Genomic DNA, 25,415 nt, shown 5'->3' with positions numbered 1-25,415 from the left:
ATTTGCCAATGCAATAAAGAAAATCACGGGCCATACACATTGGAGGTGCCATGATTCCATCAGACATAAAAGCTACCTGGTGGGACACTTGTTATGCTGTAGATTCCCTAAGTTGGGTCAGTCATTCTGTCTTGCTAGACAGGTGCCCAGTCCCTCTCTCACCTTCACAAGCATCCTTTCTGAGACCTCTTAAAGGTGGCTAAATGGGCTTCTTTTCAGAGGAAATACAAATATTTTCTACTCAGTTGCTTTTAAAATTAAGAACTTATTTTATAAAAATTACACGACATTAGATGGCTATTCCTATCTTATATAAAAGATGAGTTAAGGGAGAAAGATAAAGCATGAGAGAAAATAAAGTGCTAGGGGAGGATTAGAGACAAAGCCTTGGGCAAAAATACACTTAAAAAAGGAAAATCCCTAGTTGCTGTGAAGGAGAAAGATATAGCCCCATGGAAAAGAAGAGTTGGGCTTTGATAAAACAACATCATCATGTGCTGTGTTGCATTTTCCAAACTTTGGGCATTAATAGAGAAGCCACCCTAGTGTATTTCCACGTTCATAGGATGAAGTCAAAAGCTTTTGAAATCCCTGACCTTAGATAAGAAGAGGTCTAACATTTACAGAGCGTATACAGTGCAAGCTACTTTTAGGTGCTTTTTGCTATCTCACTGAATCCTCACGACAACCTATGAACTGATGTTAGCATCTCCAATTTCCCCACAAGTACCTTGATGAACAGAGGGGTTAATTAAGTTTCCCAGGGCCACACAGCTAGTAGGTGGTATTACTGAAATCAGGCTCTGGCCTATAAAATCATAGAGCTACACTTCTTGCAACTGAGTCACTCTGCCTTGGGGCATTTGTCAAGTAATATTTCTTGAAGTGTCTGTAACATTTTTTTCAAAGGGGAATCTGAAAAAAAGTGATCTGTTTATGAGATAAACAAGGCACTTTGAGACTGTTGCTCAGTAAATTATAGATAATATTCACTCAGTAAATTATAGATAATATATTTCAGATATTGTACAGAAATAAGATTCATAGATTAGAGGACTTTAGATTTAAGGGCCGTAAGAAACTCTAATCCATTACAGCCTTAACAGTCAACTGAAGAATCTCTTTTTTTTATTCATTTATTCAACCAAGTGCATAGCTTACCCCGAAGTTATGATGCTTCCAGCATCCTTTTTCCAAGAGAAGAGTGTAACAGAGAAAAGTGCTTTGGGCTGGGAGTCTGGAGACTAGAAATTGGAGTTCCAGAGCTGTCCCTTAACAGCCATGGAGAAGGGACTTCCTTGGCCTCTCCGAGCCTGTGTCCACCTTTATAAAATGGGGGTGCCATCAAATGGGGAAACATAGGCTAAGAGCTTTGTCAAATGGAAAGATAAGGTAGTATTAGGATTTGTTTCTAAGAACAATTTTCCAGGGATTCTAAACATTTTGCTATCACAGGAGATAGACACATGTGCTAAAAGACACGGGGTGGGAAGGGGGCTAAGTGATGAATCAAATACTAACAAGTAATGGAACGGTCAAAACTTCAGAAGGAAGACTGCAAGCACTGGCATGAATAATTCATCAAATGAATATTTAATCTGCAACAATGAGCAACTTGTTCAAGGCCAATGCTTTTAACGCTTACAGTCTTCTAAAAGCTATTATGTCATTTAATCTCGAACTCTCCTTGGAAGCAACGCAAAGCATTTCATTCCTGTTTTACAATCCAGTTTGTTAAGAGACAGACCTAGGAATCCACAGCTTATTATCGACAGATCCAGAACGATTAGGACATGAAAAGTAGCTAGCATTTAAAGTAAGCACTTCTTCTGTGTTTTACAGGAAAACAGTACATGTTTTACATGTACTCTCATAGCCAGTCCTCTCAATAGCCCCATGAAGTAGGTGGTATTATTATTCTCATTTTGCAGATTGGGAAACAGAGGCTTAAATGGCAAAGTGACATCGGCAAAGCCACACAGCCAGTGAGTGGCAGAGTTCAAAATGAAGTGTGTCAAACTTATCGCCCTGTCCACTACCCACCTTGCTAGACTGCGGCCGGGCTTGACTCCTAGTTCTAGACTATTTTAAAAGTGTAAAAGGTATCTTTCTATTTGCTCTAAATGGAGTAATCTTGTAATTTTCTCATTAAGAGTAGTCATCCAGCATTCAAATGGCAGCTACCAATAGCAGGAGTGTTTGTTTCAGGATAGCTCCATTCTAGTAGAGCTTAGAAATCTTGGGAGATGAGACACAGCAACAAGGACAAAATATGATGATTGGGGCTGTTGCCCATTAAAAGGCCGATGTTGGCAGCGTCGAATTCCCTGGAGTTGCCGAAGGCCCTCTTTAAACCAAACCCAGTCGTATATCCACAAGTATGCCCACCATGTGCAAAAGCACTGGGGTAGGTACTGTAAATAATAGAAAATGCGTGTTCTCAAAATACAAACCAGAAAGTCTAATGTGCTAGAAGAAAGGAATAGATCACAAAGTCAGAGGGTTCAGAGAAAGGAACACTGGCCTTTGGCTACAGAAATGGGGAAGGGCGCCCATGGAGAGGAATGTGTCTTTATTATAACCCAGGCTACTTCCTGGAAGGCAAACCCTGGCTGTAATCCCCACTGGTCTCTTTCCTGAATTCCAGTTGTTCTTAGATGTCTGTTCTCCTTGATTATGACTTACGTTCTTTCATGGATTGGTTAAAGGTCCAGCAGAGACAAAATCCTTTAGAGTTCTTATTTGTCAGAATATCTGGCCCCGGGCAAGACACGTGGCAGGTGCTCAGGAAAAACTCCATTGGTTTATTGACGTGATTTATTTTGAGAATTGCACAATCTTAACTGGTGTGTACTTCTGTGGCGAAGGTATTGCTAATTGCAATTCCCAAATACAGTTAGATTTACCTCTAATTTTTTTATTTGACTGTTTTTCATTAGTAGAGTTGAGCGCTTTTCCCAAAGGAGACTAATTTAGACCGATCCTTTAGATTTGTTAAGTGAGTAATTTGAGGAAAGAAATCTCGGAACCCACAGATTTAATCATATCCCTAATAATGCCCACTCGCCATTGGACCTTTTCCATACCCATCCTCTCTTCCCAGGGAGAGGAAGTGACTCTGAATCCGACTTGCCACATCGGAAGCTGCCAGACGTGAAGAAGGATGACATGTCTGCGCGGCGGACTTCCCATGGTGAGCCGAAATCAGCAGTGCCTTTTAACCAGTACCTCCCAAACAAAAGCAATCAGACGGCCTACGTCCCCGCTCCTCTGAGAAAGAAGAAAGCAGAACGAGAGGAATACCGGAAGAGCTGGAGCACCGCCACCTCCCCCCTGGGTGGGGAGAGGCCCTTCAGGTGAGCCTGAGCTCTGCTGCTGCCTCTCTGGCTTGCGCACCAGGAGGCATAGGAAATACAGTTCCTGCACGTGAGCTGAAGTAACCGTTTTAGAACGTTGATGTACGGTTACTAGTGGAGGCAGGCAGGACGGATTCTTGGAGGTGGCTTGTCGTGCTAGAATATAAGCTTCCTGTGTGCTCCTAGAACAATGCCTGGCACACAGTAGATGTACAACAAATACTTACCTAATGAGCAGGTTTTTGAAACCAGTTATATTGACAGGACATTGAGCACACACTTGAAAGTCTGTTATCCATACCTGCTGGGGAAACTGCAGACTCCTAATCCTGTTACATTAGGTGCAGAAAGACTCTTACCTTTATGCAGATAGACTCTTACCTAAATGCAAGCTCATGTATGTAAGGGATGCATTGAACATGCTCCCAAATCACATGTAGAAATCATCATAATAGATGGAAGGTAAATTTGATTTCTCTTCTCTCTAGAGAAAAAAATCAGTGTTTTCCTTCCCTCTGATGCTTTTTATTTATTTGATCATTTAGTCAGCAAGTACTTATTGAGCATCTACCATATCCTAGGTGCTATTTTTTTTTAGGGATTGGGGATGCAATAGGAAATGACAGTCTCAGCTTTCAAGAGCCCTAGAGTCCAATAAGAGAAATTTCTGGACCAGTCTAATTTTAGTTAATCCATTGCATGGTTGTTTTTAATAGTCCACCTTTATTATCTGTGATTTTTTCCATTGAATAAATGTTGTATTGGAAGTTTTTATTATTGAACAAAACTAATGAATTTCACCTTTCCAGCAGAAAGTTTTTGCCATTCAATATCAAGTTTGGAATAGCTCTCGATCAAGGTTGAGATTGCGATACATTGTATATTAATTAACAAATGGCTGCTTTTAATTTTCTTCACCTTACCAGGATCACATTGCATGCCATGACTTTTTCTTTTTTTAAGTGAAAAGTAATACAGTGGCTGGGAGATGACATGTGGTCTGGCCCTACACCTACCTGTTAGTGTGTTAAACCATATTGTCCAACTCACTAGCTATCCTGAGACCATAGAGGAAGAGGGAAGTGAAGTGGGGTCTCCTTGTGAAGAGGTCCCAGCCAACCAAATGGATCCTAGTGGGAAGCCTTCTGATAGTGAGTTAGAAGTGCCCAATGGTGGTGGTGAGGAGCGGCCGCCACCAGAGCGGGCCATGGCGGCACCAGCTCCCAAGCCTGAAGAAAGAGATGCTGCTGAAATCCAAAAACGCAAAAGGCTAGAACAAGCTGGAATCAAGGTCATGCCAGCAGCACAGCGCTTTGCCAGGTTAGCTCTGGGAGCCAAAGGCTGGCCTGACTGGCTTTGTGCATGCCACGAGCTTGTTGGAGTTTCCATTTTTCCCCCCACTTCCTGCTTTTCCTCTTGCATCATGGTTCCAGCTCTGAGCAAATAAAAATAGACGATAGTCTGCCTTAGGGTGTGTCTCGCTAATGCTTGGTTATTTTAAGTGGAGGTGAAGATGTGTTTCTTGCTTCCTCAATTAGACTGCTTCTTAGGAATTTCTGTGCTGGGGTATTTACCTAGTAATAATAACATTTATTTTTCTATTGTTTGTGGCTTGTTACACTATTCCTAAATGGCTCAGATCTACACATAATTAGAAAATAGTTCCTTTGGAAGGAGGCTCACTTTCCAAAGAAAGAGTGGGCAGTCTTACAAAAATCCACTAACTTTCTTTGTTTCAAGTAAGTAAGTAACATTGGGTTTATCTGACTATTTTTCAGAGCTGTTGATTTAAAAACAAAGAATCGAGTAGTTAATTATAACAAAGGCACATGTGTTATTATTTCATATGTGAAATGAAGACCTCCAGCAATCAAAGTCAGAGATTTACCAGTTTTATTTAGTGTTGTGAGAAATGGGCTAACTTTTCATATATAACAACCACAAAGATCCTAATGAAATAATAATGAAAAGAAAATTTGAATGGCAGTTTACAAAACCCTTTGCCATTTGCTGTTCCATTTAATTCTGAGAAATAAATGACAAGCCTGTTTTCCAGAAAAGGAAACTGAGGACCAGTGATGGTAAGTGGCTTGCAGGTCTCAGAGCCATTCACCAGCCAACTCGATGGCCACATTCAGACGTTCTGACCACAGTGTCACATCCTCCCACAAATTGACGGGAGCATTTTCCAGTTCTCTGTATACTTTTCATATGTGGTTACTTCTGTCATCTAGGTCTTAACTGTAAGATCCAGAATTGACATATGGATTTTATCCTAGAGTAGCTTTGTGTTTATAAAAACCCAAGCATATACTTCTTCCCTGTCTGTGGTATCCCACAGATAATCATGCCTGTACCAAACATGCATGTGCATCTAGAAAACTTGGACATAAAATGGTGCTTGTATTACAAGCAGCTCTCTGAGATACTGAAATAATGTAGAAAGTTATGTCATAGAATCTTAAAAACAAACACAAATCCAGATGTTTAAATTCTGATTCAGAGACCTGGTCAGACATGTAGTTTTTTCAATATCACTTGAGCATCTACTGACATGAGAGACAGGGCTTGATGCTGAGAATTCAAAACTAAGTAATATCCCTTCACCATATACCATTTCTCAGACTTTTGCTTCTATCTCTAACCCCAGGGCATGTAGAGAGTAGGTAATGGATGATATGAGTAAGACTACAAATTTACAAAAATATTCTAAGCTTAATATTCTCAATTCATGTATCTTCGTTTTTATCACAATTTTGAAGTCTTTGACCTTAAATTTATCAAACATGCCTGCTGTAAACTTTATAATTATCTAAAACAGTTAAGTAAGAGAAGAGGATTGGAGAGCTACATTAAATTAATTCAGTGCACCCAGGAGTAACGGTGATAGAGAGAAAAGAAAAGGTTGAGCAAAGACTGGGAACTCCATGAGCATACTGTGCCACTTCAGCAGCTGAGAGGTTTATTTTGTAATAAATAAACGTTTTATTACCAAAAAAAACACCTTTTTTCATTACAACTTCCAATTCTGTGTGCACACAAAGAATCATAGTCACTTTAAAAATGTAATCCTGGCTGGTGTATATTATATTTATTGGTATTCTTGCTCCCACCCACGGTTCCTGTTATCAGGCTTATTTTTAAGCTATTTTGTATCTGTTAGCTCTATTTAGCAGAACTTTGCTGGTCTGCTAATGTTATCACACCTCAAATCTTCTGACTTATCACTTGATATTGGATTCAGGACAATGATGCACTCCCTGAGAATGTTCCCTAAACCACCACAGCGCTGCTGCTCCAAACACCCAGACTTCATTTGTTGAACAGATTTTTCGGCTGCCAGCTCTCTCATAAAGGTTTCATACATAACCTGCTACCAGCCTGGCATGTGTCTGTCTTTGTCACTTACTTTTTTGCAGGCCACAATAGAGTCGAGTCCTTCTGTGGCTATCCACATTTGGGATTCTGCTTTAAATGTGGCAGAAAGTCACCTAACTGGAATGAAGTGCATATCAGGAAAAAGAAAAGGGTTCTTGGTGTCTGGAAATTAAAAACATTAAGCAGTTTAGGTGCTGCTATCTCAAAGCATTTAAAACTCTGTCTCACGTCACTCAATATCCAGAGGAATTCTAGCCACCACATCTTTGAACCCAGAGGTCCAAGATACATCTTGTGCCCATTTCTTAGGTGAGAAAGTCTGTGTTTGCAGAGGTGGGTCAGAGAATAGAGCCATATAGGGGGGAAGAAGGCTGTCAGATGAAGAACAAAAGCTTTGCTGTTTTAAAGTTTTTGATCGTTTCCCAAATACTCTCACACACCTTGTTTTATTTCTAAGACAATGTACAAAAAGGAGCAAAGGTGTGTGTTATTTAATTTTTTCCCTTTTTTAAAGAAGCTGTAGATTACATAAATGTTACACTGAAATATAGGGGATTCCCATATTCCTCACCTGCTCTCTCCCACACTTTTCCCCATTAACAACATCTTTCATTAGTTTGGTACATTTGTTACAACTGATGAACACATATTGAAGTATTGCTGCTTACCATGGTCTATAATTCACATTATGGTTTATACTTTGTACCACACAATTTTATAGGTTTTGACAAAATGTATACCGGCCTGTATCCATCATTGCAATGTCATGTGGAACAGTTCCAATGTCCCAAATATGCAAGCCCCATGTTACTCCTCTTCTTCCCTCTCTCTCCCCTCAGAACCTCTGGTGATCACTGTCTTTATATCAATGTATAAGTTCTTCCATTACTAGAATAATGTTTAGTCCATAGTTACAATCCCCCCTTATGTTTGTTCATTCCTCAGTCTTGAGGATTTGGGGATGGTGATGCCCACTCTGCTTCCGATTGAGAGGGGGGCTTAGATCTCATGGGGCAGATGGATGGAATCGTTTTGCTTGCAGTTGTAGACACTCTCTTTTGGGGATGGGCGTTGTCCATCATCATCCATTTGTTTGTTGTCCCGGGTGAGTCCAGTGTATTGGAGGGTAGGTGTTGGCTGCAACTCTGCTGAGATTCATTGCTCAGCAGGCATATGAACAGCTGGAAGATTTAAGTCTCTGGGACACATATTTAATGGGTATAGTGCTGATTATAGGTTCAAATAAAAGGGGTAGAAGAACCATGTGTAAGAAAATTATAAATGAGTCCAACTCCAATACACTGGGGTGATAGGTTATCATATATTCCAAAACAAGGCCCCCTGACAGGGTGCCGAATTCCTGGAGTTCAAATTTCACGCAAGGTTAGAAGTCTAGAGTACCAAGCTTCCTGTCAATATATTAGGGAATATCTTAGTGTCAAAGGACAGAAAGTAGGAGTTATTACTAAATCTGTGGGAGTTACTATTTATTAGAGTTTCCATTGAAGTATAAAATATATAGAAACTACTTTTTCTTCTCCTTTATTTTATGACTGAGCTAGCTTAATTATTCCAAAATATAAGATGAAGCCAAGATTTCTGTTTGTAAGAGGATAAAATGAGAACCAAGATTCACTTCCCCTAAATTAAAATGCCATGGAGACGTGAGCTCCCTGACTTGGTGTTTCCCATTGGAGAAGTCAACTTTTTAAAAACTGAATTATAGGTTTCACGTGATTGTACTTCTTTTCTAATTGTTTTCATATGTTTCAGGGCTCAGTATTTTCTGCTAGTCTGTGAATCTTCTCAACCACATGGTAATTAATTACAGAGGGAAAAGAATCTCCCAGGAACAATAGCCATTTTAGAAATCTTCAGAGGAAGAGCAGATGCAGCTAAGTGCCAGACACGTATTCCCTTCAGTCTCTCCTTGCCAGATCCCTGTTTCACTGAATTGTAGCTGAACAGATCCTTGGTATCAGGAACCAGTCCGACACATAATTTGCACCAACCTTTGTGACTCTGGATTTAGCTGCCCTGTTTGGAGTCTGGGTGAACAGGGAGATTTCTGGTATTGCCCGTAACATTCCCAGGAGGCACAACAGGCTTTTCTGGAGAGGCGAGTTTCTTTCAATGGAACCAGCTGACTGCCAGTGTGAGCCGGCTACTTCTGTGTTGTCAAGTAAACAGGGTGAAAGAAAATGCCAGCTCTTCCTTAGCATAAATCATTATGTCCCTCGCTTTGAAATAGATAAGCTTTAGAAACTTTGAGACAGGAGGGTCCCTACCACCACCACCACCTGCCTCGGGCCCGTAATCTCTCCAGCAAAGATAACCTTATTGTTTTAGATGAGGTTGGACAGCTTTCAGGGCTTGGCATGTTCTGTGTCACATCCGACGATGCTCCTTCTAAGTGAAACATTGAGCTGTGTCTACCAAGGAAACCGCTTCCTAAAGCAACTCATCTATGAGTGACTTGAAAAGAAAAAATGCCAAATATCCCCCGTGAATATGAAGACAAACAGTCCTGGATAGACCCCTTACTTAAGTTTAAATTTGTTTACTTAATTTCAGATGATTTGAATTAGAAGCCTCAGTAGTCTTCTCTTCAAAGTGGGCGTTGTAATTTCTTTCTTGCAGGGTCGTCATGAAAATTAGTGTACCTGGAACATACTAGCTGCTCAGAGGGTTGTAGCTATTGAAAAATAAAATAAAAATAAAATAAAATAGACCAAAGCTTCACAATTGAATACCCCTAAGGTCTTTCAAAGGAGAAATAAGAGCACATCATTAAATTCACTTAAGTATAATATTTTGTGAATGCAATCTGGACATATATCTGCCTTTTATATGTTATTTGTTATTCCATAGTCAAGTGTGCCAGCCCAGATTTTATGTCATTATTTTCTCTCTGTGAGTCTATCCTGAAACTCTAAATTTACAGGATTCACACAGTTAGTGGAAAATCAGTCACTGTGACAGTTTTTCAAGCAGGTGGGGAAGTGTCTTTACATGGCCAATGATACAGAAAGCTTTCTTCGCCCCCACCTCCTTTTTCAAATCACGTATCTAAACTGAGATCAGTTGAAACAAGTCCCTGCTGTGCTGGGCATTTAGCTTTTAAAAAACCCAGGGGAATTTGTAGCCTGGCTGGATTCATAGGAGGCACAAGGCACCAGATTCTGCCTGCTCAAGTTGATATTATAAATTGGCATGGCCGTTTGCATAAATGTGTATATTTTATTCCAGAGAATTTTGCCTGAGTTGGGGGGGAGTGTGAAGCCCAGGACCTCTGGTCAAAAAATGGAAAGAGCTGCTCTTGGATTTAAGATATTTGAGCCAGAGGTCTGCTCTGACACTGGGATGGAGGTGGGACAGCTGCTTCTCTGAACTTCAGTTTCCTTGTGTATAGGATGGATATAACAGTGCCCACACTGTCCACCACACAGAGTGGCTGTGAGGATCAGTTGAGCAGAAATGATGAATTTGAAAAGGCTTTGTAAACTTTCAAGGGCTACGCAAGTATTGTAAGGAATGATTAATAAGTATTCTCCTGTCATCAGTCCTAGATGAATGTTGCTCTCTAACCAGCAATGCAAATCACAGCTCCTTCTAAGCACAACTCACAGGTTCCCTTTATTCAGTGACCCAAATACTTCTCTTTCTCCAGCATCCATAGTAATGCTAGTGCCTTGTTGTTCTTAGGTTTTATAATGCTCTACTTTCAAAACCATTCCTGACCTGGATATTACCATGGTTAAGATTTGGGGCTCTGGAACCAGAATCCCTGAGTCTGAACCTGGACTTAAGCACTAGCTATTTGACCTTGCACAAGTTCCTTAACCTAATCTTAGATTCCACTCTATAAATTAGGGGTGATAATAACACTAACCTTTCAGGTTGATAAAGTTGAAATGATCCCTACAAATTAGGAAGTGCTCAGAGGCCATTAACTACTTTCATTGCCTTCATCAATGTGCTTTTCAAATGATGCCTTTGAAGAGATTAATTCAATAACCTGTCATTTTCCACAGACCGCTCTTTATGCCCCTAAAGTCCTGGCCACACTGCTGATTAGGGAAGCAGGGGAGCAGCCTAGGGGAGAATGAGCAGTCCTGGACGTGGCTGGCAGGAGACTGAGAGACAGGTGTGCAACACAAAGAGCAGGATTTCATATTTTAAGGAATAAATTTATTCAGGAAATAATGCACACACACACCCCTCCTAAATTCTGTTTTAAAATTTTATTAGGAAAAGTGGTCAGTAGTGAAAAGGGATTTTCTGAGCATGACTAATAGTGATTCGATTTCCCAAAAGTTAGCTGGAGTAACGGTCTGCTTCCCTGGAGCAGCATGAGAAGAGCAGCAGACACTTGGGCCACCTGGCCAACTAGAATATATAGTACTTCATTGCTCATTTTAGACTTAAGCCAGTCTAATTCCTCCTGTCTTCATTTGTGAGATGAGTTGTCCATTGAAGAGAAAGAATTTACATTTAATCCTCTCTCAGAAAACAGATACAAAGTAGGTGAAATTCCTTTAGAAGTCAACACTTTTATTTATGTATCACTCTTATGCACTAAGAAGAAAAGTGATGGGGGTGGGGGAAAGGTTTTAACATTTTACTGTTAGTCTGAAGCAAGTCTAGTCTTATGAGTAGGTGGGGAGATTTGTTTGAATGCCGGATAGGCACGATCAATTGTATCCTCCCCCACCCCAAACAAAAATGAAGTAGAACCAAAAAATTGCCTAGGCTTACTGCCTGATATTCCACCATTAAACTGTATTCCTCTAGGAATTTAAAATTTGGGGCCTTCAAGATCCCCTTTGAAAATAAAACTAGCCATGGAAATAGCCCATCCACAGTTTACCTGAAAGCCAGAATATAACATAGAAAAGGAGCCTGGGAGGTGGAGAGTCTGAGGGTGTAGGAGGGAGGAAAGGGCTGCTGACGGGAAGGTGCAGGGCAAGATGAGCTTTTATGCCTTGGGTCCATCCCACACGTGGCCATGATATATACCAGATGTTTCAGGTTAGCACAGTGGTGCAGGAAGACTTCCCTGGCTTGCAATCTGGTGCACATTCTACATAGGCTGTCACAGAGCTGCGTTCATTCGCTTTCAACCGGATCAGTTTCTTGATGGCTCAACATGTTGCCCTGTCAGTCAAAAACAAATTGAGTACCTACTGGATGCATTACTAACATTCTAAAGATAACAGTGCAACAACAAAAAAAAACTTCCTATTTTTTTCCAGTTTCATGAGGAAATTTTGGATTGTCCCTTTCAGAGCCATTTAGGATCCTGCCTCTCAAATGCGGATAGGGCCTTGTAAAGTAAATGAGTTTTTAGTGTTGCTTGTACCTGTCTAAATTCAAAGCTTTCAAACCCATCCTAACTATGCTCCTACTCTGGGCTGAAATTATAAGCAGATGTCAACTGCACTAACAATATTGAGAAGACCATTCACTAACAACACAGTTGTGTGTCTGGAGATGGGGATTTTTAAAAAAAAATTATTGACTTCATCACATGTAGAGTTCCATTTCATTTTGCTCTATTAGTCAAAAGCAATTAAGTGATGAGAAAGAACCTGTTCGTGATATTATCCTTCGCAAAGAAAACCCTTTCCTGACCCACCAGCATAACAAAGATTCTGAGTCAGAAGATGAAGTTGCATGTCGGCTGCCTGATCTTGAGAAAGATGATTTTGCTGCAAGGAGAGCAAGGATGAATCAGACCAAGCCAATGGTACCATTGAATCAGCTCCTCTATGGGCCTTATCGAAAAAAAGAGGCAGAGAAATCAGATGGCAGTAAACAACTCTCAAAGGAAATCTCAGAAAGGAAAAGTCTAGAATATAAAAGGTGTGCATCTTGTATGTGTGAGTATGTGTGTGTATACGTATGGCATATATGTGAGAAAGAGAGAACATAATTAAACCAAAGTGATTATTATAACTCTATATTATTCTCTCTTTCATATAATTTGTAATGGTGGTTTATTCTGAAATAGAATTCCAGATATCCAATCTCCTTTAAAGTCAGGTAGCTAACAATAGAGTGGTCCTGTCCAAAGTTTGGCTGAATTTGCCAAATAAGCATCGAATTCCAGTGTATAGATGTGCTGCATAAGGCTATACCAAGATATGTGGGAGCTAGTGTCACAGATTATCAATACTGGCATAAATAGGCTTATTCACTTGTCTCTCAGGGAACAGCCACCTCTCAATGCTGCTCCATCCCATTCATAAGGGACAGAAAACAACTAGCCCTTTGTCATAAGGTCTTCTTATTAGCTCCTTTTAGATGTTGGAAGGACCCCCCACACCAGCTAGGTCATTTGGACATTTGATGATGCGTATATCCCATCCAAAAAAAGAAACTTTCAAACATATAATACATTTGTATTTGTTCTATCATGGAAATTGTTTTCAAATGAGTTTCCTTCTCCCAACCTTTCTCACATCCTTTTAGTATACATTGGCATGAGTTTGGGAAAGGAAAATTGTAGGGAGATAGGATGAGGCTGGTGATTTTTATCCTAAGATGGATATGATTTCATTTTGTTTGTCAGCTTCCTAAATTTCATACTGTAGAGTTGATCATTCTTCTGTTGTTCCTTCAAAATCAGAGTTCCTGTCTACATTATTTGTAATCTCTTCGCCCATCACTTTAGAGGTCTGTAAGAATATTGAACAATGAATGTTAATATCTCATCGGTGTTTTACACAAGTAAAATGGTTCTTCGGGCAGAGTCATTGAACTCAGTTGAGTAATTATGTTTTTAAGGGAATGCTAGATATAAAATGTGAATGGGAGCCTTGTATGATGACATGCACATTTGTTGTGTAAATTCACAAATTTTACCATGCATTTATTTGTGTTTGTTTATGTATGAATCATATACTTCAACAGAATTTTATTTTAAAAAAATATGAAAAGTCCTCAGGTATAGAACAGGGATTAGAGCAAAAAAGACCTGGCACCACTTTTTTTACAGAACACATTATAACTTTAGGAGACTCTTAGTCTTTATGATTCTTGTTGGCCCGCCTTGTAACAAACCATCCCTGGAAGGCCTTGTGGGAGAGATCAGTTGTTACAAGTGAAACAAAGACTTTTGGAAAACTCACTAGTATCAAGGGATGTTGATGGGGATCAGCAATTTGAGTTAGGAAAAGGAGTAGCTTTTGTATCTCCCTTTTTTCCTTTCTCCTCCATGCAACTTTAATTCCTGATATTTCCAGCTACATTTGTCTTCTGCTGTCACCCGACTCTGTTTGGGGACACAGCTCTGGGTCTGGGGCAGCCCGTGACCTCTCTCGAGAGCATCAAAGAACTCAAGAAAAAAAAGAAGGGTCCCTGGTGGTTCTCTGCTATGCCCTCATTAATCCCCCTCCCCAAAGTGAAAGAAAATGGAAAATTCTGTAGCCTTTCTGTTTGTACAGGCTGTGCAAATACACCAAATCACCCCTGAACAAAAAAATACCTCTTGCTTTTCTGGCTTGGGTGATGCATTTTGAAAAAATAAATAGTCCCTATTTATGTACAGTGTTGAGATTTTCTATTTCAAGAAGGATTCTTACCTAGAAATTGACCCTTAATGTGATAGATTGTTGATATATATATAGATGCCACAGCTTTGGTTTAAATTTCAGATTTGTCATCATTAACCAGCGAATGTTCACTACTTAGAATAATTGAAAATATCATTTTTAGTATCAAAAATGGTGAATAGCTATTAACACAAGAAACAAATGGCTATTAACTCTGTAAATCTAGTTAAACAACATACCTCTCTATTTGTTCTTCAAGCTTACATTAGCCAAACCTGACTCATGTTATCAGGAACCAGAGACTGAGTTTGAGCATTGGAAGTTTCTGTTCAGAATGGATTTAAGTGCACTTTCTGGCAGCTGTAAGTTTATGGTGGAGACGTTTAATATATGAACAATGCTCCAGTTATCTCCAAGTTTATCCTAGAGTTTGGATCATGCAGCGTTCGTTACTAACATTTTACTGGTGCAGTAAAAGACATTCCAAGAGGGCTAAGGGACTCAAAAAATCTTGAATTCATTATAGTAACTTGAATTGTGTGGGAACTGGGCATCGCTGCTATCAAACCGAAATCTCATTACGGTTCTTAATAGTCTTTCAGCGAGCCCTGGCTTCTTTTCCTAACCTGAACTAGAGACTGTCATCTGGCAGGAAAACTCCATGTCATTACATGTTTTGAAAGGGTCGTGTAGATGAAAGTCATCACAGTTGATTCCTTAGTGTTGAGAAAAGGAAAGGTGCCCGCATCATTTCGTTCTATCCTCAGTCTCTGCGTTTCCATGCTTGACGTTCTTTTGTTTGCTCCCCCTTCCTTGAACCTGATTTTTCCAATGATGTGGGGGCTGGATCAAATGGACAGAAACCAGGGCCAAACAGAAGAGGTCAAGTCAGTAGTGACCTGTGTTGTGCGGGATCAGGTGCGTGAGCCCGCGCAGGAAGGACCCAGGAAGCTGCCTGATCTTTACAAGGACGACCTGGCGCAGCGGAGAATCCAGGGCTGCCTTGCCCCTCACCGTGAGGCTCCGAGCTTTGTCACAGCCTCCAAGATCACAGAAGCCGACTTGGAGACATGGGAGAGACTGAAAGTGTCAGAAAAGACGAGGTGTGTCATATTTTCCTGTGCTCCCGCTTCCTGGCAGTGGTATTTAATTTTGAAAGAATGAAATGCTTATCTTGTATCAGTTTTATTTTGATGGCTTGGAAAAAATGCCTCTCAAGGTACGAGGGCTTCTAGAGAACAGCATATCCTGCCCGAGCTGAAAATTATTGATTTTAAGAGTTACAGGCCATGGGGACAGAAAACATCCTTTTTAATCCCACTGACTTATTATGAATGACTATTTATTATTATAGGCTTGTTTACTGTAAAGAATTTAAACTTGATTTTAAAGTCACTTTATTTCATTTTAGCAAAGACTTTCTTGTACCATCATTTACTATGTTAGAAGTGGTGTTTTGAAAGCTATAGAAACTTACAGCACTATTTACCCAGGCAGGACAATGATTAATTCATCATTTGATTGATACATGGAAAAGTAATTCCACTCTAGCCAGAGGAATACTTTTCATACTTCGAGTTTTACAAAAACTTTAAGGGATTTGTACTTGCTTTCGAAATCTTTGGAACTTATTTCTGATTCTGACTAGGGACGGAGATGTTCAGGACATCTGTGCGCCTGAGTCTTCATCAGAAATCAAAGCAGAAACCGCCATCCGTGATGACTTGGCCCACCGCAAAGCAAGGGCCTATAAGAAAGCTTCCAGCCCCAGGCAGAAGTTTGTGCACTTTGGACCAGTGACAGAGATAGATCAGCAGAAGTGGAAGCGGCTCAGCATTGGCAAGGCTGGGCCCAGGGAGGATGTAGAAGAGGTCACCAGTTACGGCAGCCAGACTCAGGCTTGTTCTTTGTCCCCTGCCTCAGTGGCCCCTTCCAGCTTAGAGGAAGACCAAATGCTTAAACCACAGAAAGACTGCAGGTACTTTTTTCACCGTCAACGTGCATGGGAGTCGCTGCTACTTTGAAAGAGTTTGCTTGAAGCATGTTAAACCACCCTCTGGAGATGACAGAGTTTTAACAGGCTCTTTTGCCCTATAGAAAGAGGTAATGTTGGGGGGTCACATTGAGGGGAAGCATGTTGTGAACATACATGGCTGGCGTCCATCTTGATTCTGTCGTTGCCAGAATCACTGCCTGAGAATGCCAATAACCTCAGCAAATGACTTTTTTCCCCCTTGGCTCCATTAAGCATTTGTTTATTAGTTGAAAATACTGAATGCATTACATGGAATGTTGTAGTGATGTTGCTAGTGTTTTTTCTAAAGATCTAATGATAAAAAATCCATTTTATATCTAACTCCCTTCTTTGCTGTCCCACAGAGAAAGGAAAAATAGTCTGGACATCTAAGTAGACACACAAAGAAAGTAATGATGAACCCCATCCCTCCTTTTCTAAATTGCACAGTAAATTTTGAGTGGACAAAAGATTCCTCTTTTGGGGGTTCCTATAAGTCGCAGGTTTCAGCCATCCGAATTTGAGGCAGTACCTGGATATAGACCTTGTAGACCCATCACCAGTTTCCCTCCCCACTGGAGGCCATCCAGGTGTGAATCCCTAAGGATGTTTTTTGGCGGAGGGAGTTGGGGCTCAGTTGTACAGGTCACTCTTCTTCCGTTATTCCATTAAGCAGCTATTGGCTATTTAAACAGCTCTGGGTTATTCAGGGAACCTCTGTTCTACCTGCCTGGCAGGAGCAAAGTGAGGCTCTCCTTAGCAGGAGTTGATGCTCAAGATGTTCTCCTCCACACATTGTCCTCGAAACCCAAGAGAAACAATTGATGGTCCCCAATGGGCAGAGGAGTTTCGTTGGTTCCCCACAGTGGATGACACCTCCGAGGAGAGCAGGCTGTGGCTAGAAATAACCCTAGTACACCAGAAGCACACCATTGGGGTTTTGGTGGCTGATTGGGGGAGGAGGGGGTCCTGGAGGAAGAGAGAGGTAGGAAGTTAATAAAAACATGTATCTTTGAGTGTTCGAATCCCAAAGGGGCTACTGCTCAGTCTCAAGACAACATTGTTATGCTGGACCTGTGATTTTCCCAGGCTCTTACCAGAGTTCATATTCCATTATTTCTGTCTGATTATGTCCTCCTTACTAACGGGCCTTTGGAATGAGAGCCACCATACTGTGTCCCTTCTGCCTCATCTCTGAATCTTGCAGTCGCAACCACTTTCATTGCCTCCTTTCATGACCCCTTTTGCTCTTCTCTCTTGCCACCAATGCTGCTTGGTTATCAGCAGAATAGCGAATTCAGGCATAGACGCCTATTGCAAAAGGGTCTCATGGCTGGCTCCTGTGTTGGAAACCCAGGAGGAGAGCATCTGCAGTTTGAGCGAGTGCCCGAGGAGCTCAGAGGAAGGTGAGGAGCAACATTTCCTTCCTCCCCAGGAGGTGAAGGATGACAGGTGGGATCACTCTCCGGTGAATTCTTTCCTAGCAGTAAAGCTTTCCTCTCTGGCTTTAGTTACATCCAAACAGCTGCCACAGGATGGCACAGAAGAGAGTGAAGGAGTTGCTCAAAGAGATTCTGAGCTGCCGCCAAAGGCAGAAAGATCAGAAGAGGGGAGCCAGCCACTGTGAGCGCCTTGCCTGCATTCCGTGTTGTGCTGCCTCTGCTGTGTGTGGCTGTGTGTTCCCAGAAAACAGCTTGGAGACACAGGATGCCATTGATGACTGATGTGGGGTGGTGTTAAATCACTTAAAAGAACGTGCCCGACCTAGCATCCGAGTTCCGCTTTCTGTGCCCCCTCTGGGTTGAGTATTTTAGCCTTTGCATGTGGTTGCGTGCTGGCCGGATTTCATTCTTGAAAGGCTTTTCTCTCAGGAATCATGAAAGCCATAAAGGGAAGCCCATTCCCATATAAGTACCAATTGCATGAGGAAGGTTCGCGGTATTAAAAAGAGGGGTTTCCTACTCAGCTGCTATGTGTGCTGCTGCCTCCGGGGATATTGGCTTCTTCTGTCTTGAGTTAACGCCAGTGAGTGACGCTACTGAAAATATCCTTAGCCATAAATGGCCTTTTGACTGGCTGGACTGAATGTTGCCCTAGTTCGTGCGCTCAGGCCTCTGAATGGGCGGCTTCCGGGGCAGAAGAGAACTCAAAGATGACAGAGCCTGCCTGGAATGGCAGCGGACTGAAAGGCCAAGCAACGTTGTCGGACTCACGGAAAGATGACATGATGGCCAGGAGAACTGGGATGTCCCTTAGACACACTGGATCCAACCCAAACCGTTTCCTTCCGGTTCCATTTACAAAACAACAGGATATGGAGGAATCTGCCAAGGGTCCACCAATGAAAGATAAGAGGTCAGAAGGTTGTCGTGTGCCTTTGTGACTTTGTTTCTCCATTGCTCCAGTCTGAGCCTTGATACATGCTTCAGATGGGTTTCTTAATGCATTATGGGACATCAATGCCTCTTTCCTGCTATTGCTATCAGTAATGGAATGACTAAAATTGGTTTGGTCTGCCAAGAATTTTTTTTTTTTTTTTTTTTGCATGTGAGCAGGTGTGGAAAAAAATTCAGTGGTGAATTTACCCATGAAAATACTCTTTCTGACTCTCATTGTGTAAGCAGAACAAACAGAAAAATGTATTTCTTCCTAGTCCACCTTTGTGCTAAGGGGTCGGTTGAAGTTATTTCTGACCTCACTGATATCACTCTGATTACGGGAGAGTCTTTGGGTCCAAAGAAGTTGTGTACCACCTATAAAATTTGTGATTTAGTTTCATTTAATTTCAATGTTAGCAAACACCGTACCTTCTAGAGACAGGGCTTTCGTCCCATTTTCTGACTTGATTTAAGATGCAATACAGGGAAATGTTTCTCCTCTGGGGTTTATGTCCTAATTAAGTTTCCATATGTTTAAGCCCCCATTGCTATTTAATAAGTGATATATTTTTGTTCAAAGTGTGGGCTGTTTGCTCAATGTAGAGAAAAAGGAGTGAGGAGTGTTTTGCTTCATTCTAAATGCCCCTGTTTTACAGCCAGTGATGGACTTCTGCTTCCCAAGGGATTTTGAAGGTGCTGGAATGGAGGATAAGTAGGGAGCCGAGAGAACCTTAAGGAATTCCTCAATTTAAAAATGAGTATCTTAGCCATCTCTATCACCTGGGTTTAATTTATATTTTACATTTCTTCTGAATAATAATGGCATAGCAGCCTCTCATTATAACACTGGTATCAGGCAGCAGGATTACTATTCTTGCTTTCCAACGAATTTGTGATTTAATTTAACTGCATAGCAACAGAGTACTTTGCAACCTTTCCAAAGTTGTGCCTGCTTCGTTATGGCATCTTCTAGAAATCCATAGGGTGGTTGAATCAATGTCAGCTCCATTTTACAGCAGGGATGCCCGACGTTGAGAGCAGTGGAGTGGATCCCATGTGGATCCCAGGCTGGTCAGTGGTAAACGGACTGCCTGGTCCACCACAACCACTCACTGTCCAGATGCTTAGCCCCAAATAAGTGGGCTACTGTAAAGCAAGTTAGAAGGAAAGGAAAGGAAAGAAAGAAGTGAGCGCACAGGCTGCCTGCTGGATACGGTCTAGGTGCTTTCCTGTTTTTTCCTCGTACAACCTGTGAGAGTAAGTATTTGCATCTGCATTTTGCAGCTGGGGAACTGAGGCCCAAGTCCACACAGTTGGTATTTACATAACCAAGATTGCAACCCAGGGGCTCTGAGTGGAAAGCCACACTCCCACTATAGTGAATTGCCTGCACAAGTGAGGCAAAGCACTGAGGAAGGAAGTCACGTTTATCTGTCCCACTACTTGTGCTTCAGAAAGAGACCCCTTTATACTTAAATGGCTGTGAATAGTAAGTCTGAGCACAAAGAGGTAGTCAGATTAACAATGTGACATAACTGTGTGATTGAGCAAGCATGTACCTTGGGAACTCATGTTTCCTTTCAACAAATACTTATTGAGCAAATACTTTGTGTGTTATACAGTGCAGGATGCCGGGGGATAATCTTAGATGAGCAGTAAACCCATTTTCCCTTCTCACATTGAATGGCACTAATGTGGAAATAAAAAGCTAATTATTGGTTCTGAAGTGTTTGTAAGTGCTGAAATGTGCATAAATGCAATCAGTAGATTCCCTTTTTCTTTCTACATACCCCTACCCTCAAAATTAACATTCATTGATTGACCATATTTGTATGGGTTGCTAAAAACCACTGTAGCTTCTCTGGTCAGTCTTGTACCCCATAACTAATTAGATACTTTGCATAAAAGAATCTCTTTATTGGCGATTTTTTTTTTCACTTGCCTTTACTTTTCAGTCTCCTGTAGGATGACTGGAAAAGCCATTGTAGCCCAAGCCTTAATTATTTTCCTCTTAACCAACAAGAACAGTTCTGCTTAAATTGGTGCCCTTTTTAAGTAAATAAATTAGCCGAGAGGAAATTCCTTTGCTCCATAAGTACATTCAGGAAGGCGGTCTTCAGAGACTGTTATTTTTTCTTTTGCATTCCCAGAGCATCCAAAACACCTATTCATTATTACAGTAAATACTTATTGGGGGGCTACTCTGTTCACTGTAAAGGGAGTTTTTTAACAGAAAAAAATCTCTGCCCTCATGGGGCTTACCTTTTAATATAAATCTACATTTGTTGACAGACAGATGTCCATGAACTGCAGTTCAGTATTTTGTTTTAAATTAAAAAACACTCTACATGCAACAATATAGCTAAACCTCACAAACAAAACATTGAGCTAAAGAAGCCAAACTCAAAAGAGTATGAATTGCATGAGTCCCTTTATATAAAGTACAAAACATGCAAAACTAATCTATGGGTGTGTTGAGCTTGTGAAAATGCATTAAGATGTATCTGAATGGTACGTGTTCTTTTCTCTGTGTATGCTATAGTTCAATAAGATGTTAATAAAGATATTCTAATAGAGACACATAAACTCATACAAAATACTAATGGATTATTTCTAAATTAGCTGTGTGTTAGCAATAATTTCTGTCTTCCATAGATAATTTAGAAATCACCATATTTGAATAAGTCTCTTCTAGCACATCTTTTTATTAACTGGGTAACATCAATCTGATCATCAGAATTAACATTGCTCCCACAATCCCTTTAGATGTGGAGGAATCCACTCAGTGTCTGCTTCAATGTGGTAGTGCTTTAAATTGAGTTTATTAGGTTAAACTTTAGCACCTTCTGAAATCACCCCCAAGTCTGCTAGAATATAAACATCCACAAAGCCTTCCCTTAGCTTGCTTTTAGCCATTTCAACAGAGATTTTGAGTTTTTACACTGCTATGGTTACCTTCAGTGCAAATGAAAATAGCTGTTGATGAATGTAAACTGTTTTAGAACTATAAAAGCCCAAGAGAGAAGGGTGTCTCTGTGTGTACACCCATGTGTTCCGGGTTGCTTTCTCTAAGTTTACAGGAAGATATTTTTAGAAATTACTCTTCGCCCTATAAACTGTTAGGAAACTGAGCATGGGACCTCATAATTTTTGCTGACACCCCTCAAATTTTACTCTATTGGAAACTGAAAGCAGGACATTTTTTCTTTGCTTAAGTAGTTCTTTGTCTACCATCATAGTGAAGAAACGAGCAGCTTTTCAGTATATAGGTAAGAATCTTCCCTTAAAATTGGCCTTTTCTGAGTAACAGTCATTTGCAGGAGGTATTATTATTATTTAATGTGCTTGAAATGTGCCCTTGTCATGTTCTAAATATTTTTTTTCTAATTTGACCTTTTTCTTTGCTTTAGCAGACACATTTCAACTTAAGGTGATTATATTATAGTGGTACAGTCTTACAGATCTATATATCTGAAGACTTTAAATGACTGGGGAAAAACTTTGGTTTTTCAAGTTATGGAAGATCATCCAAGTCTGGTTTTGATTAAGGCTGCCAGTTTTCTAGGAATTGTGGTTTGTGTCAAATGCAGGAGGAAGGCACTGATTGGGGTTCTGGTTTGCTTTCAGAAAACAGCAGAAACACTCTTTGATGTCATTTGTGCAAATGCATTAACACATCAGGGAAAGGGTCAGTAAGTGTGTACTTGTATGTCGGGTGTCCATTACAGCCCATTACTGCTGTGCATAAAGGTATGCATAGCTTAGCTGTTTGTGAATGAGCCTAACACAGGTTTTTAAAAGCTCCCTTCTCTAAACATTGTGGACTGTATCTAAGCCTTTTTGTGTTTATATTGAACAGATTCTTTCTTTGTGGGTAGTATGGGGATTATTTCTATTTCTCCTTTGAGTTTTAATACAAATTTTGCTCGCTTTAAAAATGTCGAGACCTTTCCTTCATTTGAAGCAGCTAATGAAGATCGCAAATTGTATAATGACACTACTCTTCCAGTAAGATCAGCAAAAAAGGTTTGGCATACATATATTTCACCTGTAGTTCTTCTTTCCAGCTTGGTTACAGCTTTAACTTTCTGTCTTGCCAGCCCTCTAATTTTGTATTTGGTTTTATAGATACGGTCCGAGAACCCCTGTGTCTGATGACGCAGAGTAAGTTGTCTTGTATTCATAGGATTGCATTAATTACTAGCCTAAAGTGCATGCTTCCAGTACTTACCACTAATTGAAATGCAATTGATGTAACAGTGAACTGAATAGCTAACTGACTGCAGCCTCAGAAAAGCACTTGATGTTGGAATGTAGAACATATGTTCTGTGCAGGAGAGATGAATGAAAAAGCAACTTAAGCATGATTCTAATATGCAGCTGCTGCTTAAAACTTAACATTTGCTTTTCATAGACTGAGCATGTTGAAGTTGTTGTTCTTGTTACAGTTTGGACATTGGTACCCCTCCTGAACCGTGGAACTCTTATAAAGATATTCTGAGTTTTGCTTTCAGTTCTTGATATGATGGACCTTAGAGTTAACAATGAAACAGTCATTCCTATAATTACATTTTTTTATACTAAGAAAATAAATCCCAAACCACTAATTATAGATTCAGAAGCCCAGTTCCTCCCAGGTTGAAGTGATATAAACCGTGGGATGCTTGAGACCAAAACGTTGGGGTTTCACTGAAGCTCTATGGCATATAGCAAGAGGTAAAAACACAGCATGGACTTCCTGTCTCTGCTACTTGATTTTCACTCCCCTCAGAGATTCCTTTCCCTTTCCCACCTCACATACAAAATTCAAGAAGAGTCCACCCCCTCCCATTTGTGACCCCATTAACTGTTTCAAAAAATGGATTTCCCAAAGGGAAATCATGCTGAAACTACTATACAGGGTGAAAGTTTTTGTTACAGAATACCAGCCTTCTCAGATTTGAGTAATTTGTGTTTGAAGAAACATAATTAACGTCTAATTCCAACATCAGTAGTCCTCTGAGCAGCTGCCTCTCGTCTCTTCCTCCTGCGAAACGCATTTTGTGGGCTCATTGGTGTCTGTGCCTTCAGAAGGGTAAACCCCACACTCTTTCTGCCAGTCTTAGCTGCCCAGCCATAGTTTCAAGTCACAGGGTGTGGGTTCTAAATAAGAGTGTAGAACACACAAATATTACTTCCATGGAAGACAGTGAAATTAGGCAAAATATTAAATGCCTTCAAATTATGCATTTTCCATGTCTGTGTTCAAGATATCGCCTTAATTTGCACTCTTAAACCTAAGCGATCTGACGACTCAAGTCAGATACCAGTTTCCAAAGTGTGGCTCTATTATCAGTTTGTGGCCCAACATACAGAACAGTTATGCCCCAAATCCACATTTAGCCTCAGCTTGACTGACTGCATGGAGTTAAGTAGTCTGTTAACTTGAGCCCTGGTTATTAGCTTTCAGATCTGCTGTGGAAATATTTAGCATCCACTGATAGCAGGATTATAAAAGCTTGATAGACAATTCACTAGTTTGATTTAGTCCGCAAAAATATTTTGATAGAATGTATTTTTCATTAATGCAAAGCCACTTTGCAATTTGCCTAAAATCTCTGGAAAACTCTGTAAAGTGAAAGGAAGGAAGCTACATTAAAGAGCTTTTGGATTTGCCCACACCTGATTATGAAACCTCACCCACAGGAAAAGTAAATGATTTAAAAAAAAAATTTTTTTTTTAATTTTTAAAGAAGCTTTAGATTATATAAATCTTACATAAAAAATATAGGGGAGTCTCAGATGCCCCGCCCCCCCTCCCATACTTTCCCATATTAACAACATCCTTCATTAGTGTGGTACATTTGTTAAAATTGATGAACACATATTGAAGCATTGCTACTAACCGTGGACTATAGTTTACATTATACTTTTTGCACTGCACAATTTTATAGGTTTAGACAAAATGTGTAATGGCCTGTATCAGTCATTGCAATGTCATGCAAGACAATTCCATTGTCCCAAAAATGCCCCATGTTACACCTATTCTTCCCTCTTCCTCCCCTCAGAATCTTTCTTGGCCACTGCCTTTATATCAATAATATAAGTTCTTCCATTGCTAGAATAATCGTAAGTCTACTTTAGTCCACAGTCACATTCCCCCCTTTGCTCATTCCTCAATCTTGAGGATTTGGGGATGGTGATGCTCACTCTGTTTCTGATTGAGAGGGAGTTTAGATTCTATGGGGCAGATGGGTGGAACTGTCTTGCTTGCAGTTGTGGATACTCTCTATTTGTTGGGATGGGTGTTGTCCATCATCATCCTTTTGTTAATTGACCTGGGCAAGTCCAATGAACTAGAGAGTAGGTGTTGCAACACTGCTGTGATTCAGGGCTCAGCTGGCATATGAACAGACTGAAGAGTTAAGTCTCTGAGGGTACATATTTAACAAGTATAGTGCTAATTATAACCTCAAATAAAAGCAGCATAAAGGAAAGTGTTGGGAAATTGTAAATGAGTCTAACTCTGTTACACTGGGAGCATATATTCCAAAGTAAGGCCCACTGACAGGGTGCCAAATTCCTGAGATAGTCTGCCCTGCCTGTAGTGTCTAGATATCTCTAGAGTCCTCAGGAGCCCTACTGTTTGAGGCACCATTTACTTTGGCAGTCAATGAAATCCTGCTGAGACGTGCATAAGGGTATCCTCTGTAATGACCTCCTGACTTGCATTGAAGTCTCTTAGCCATAAAAA

General features: G+C 40.5%; 1 protein-coding gene across 14 annotated transcripts in view; it reads left to right on the top strand.

The window, feature by feature from the left end:
• LIMCH1 (LIM and calponin homology domains 1) overlaps positions 1 to 25,415 on the top strand; it is a 397,989-nt gene that overhangs the window by 314,021 nt on the left and 58,553 nt on the right. For 13 of the 14 annotated variants that reach the window (XM_071216751.1, XM_071216737.1, XM_071216741.1 and 10 more), the window contains exons 8-16: positions 3,104 to 3,356; positions 4,410 to 4,676; positions 12,297 to 12,599; positions 15,151 to 15,393; positions 15,939 to 16,268; positions 17,592 to 17,710; positions 17,816 to 17,927; positions 18,402 to 18,659; positions 22,811 to 22,846. In XM_071216751.1, the coding sequence (XP_071072852.1) occupies positions 3,104 to 3,356; positions 4,410 to 4,676; positions 12,297 to 12,599; positions 15,151 to 15,393; positions 15,939 to 16,268; positions 17,592 to 17,710; positions 17,816 to 17,927; positions 18,402 to 18,659; positions 22,811 to 22,846 (1,921 nt within the window). The remainder of the gene's footprint in view (positions 1 to 3,103; positions 3,357 to 4,409; positions 4,677 to 12,296; positions 12,600 to 15,150; positions 15,394 to 15,938; positions 16,269 to 17,591; positions 17,711 to 17,815; positions 17,928 to 18,401; positions 18,660 to 22,810; positions 22,847 to 25,415) is intronic. The other variant, XM_058299328.2, reaches the window with a different exon arrangement.

Source organism: Dasypus novemcinctus, chromosome 1, assembly GCF_030445035.2.
Source record: "Dasypus novemcinctus isolate mDasNov1 chromosome 1, mDasNov1.1.hap2, whole genome shotgun sequence".
NCBI classification, from domain to species: domain Eukaryota; kingdom Metazoa; phylum Chordata; class Mammalia; order Cingulata; family Dasypodidae; genus Dasypus; species Dasypus novemcinctus.
Note: the sequence above shows the minus strand (reverse complement) of the source record. Positions and strands in the feature narration are given on the sequence as shown.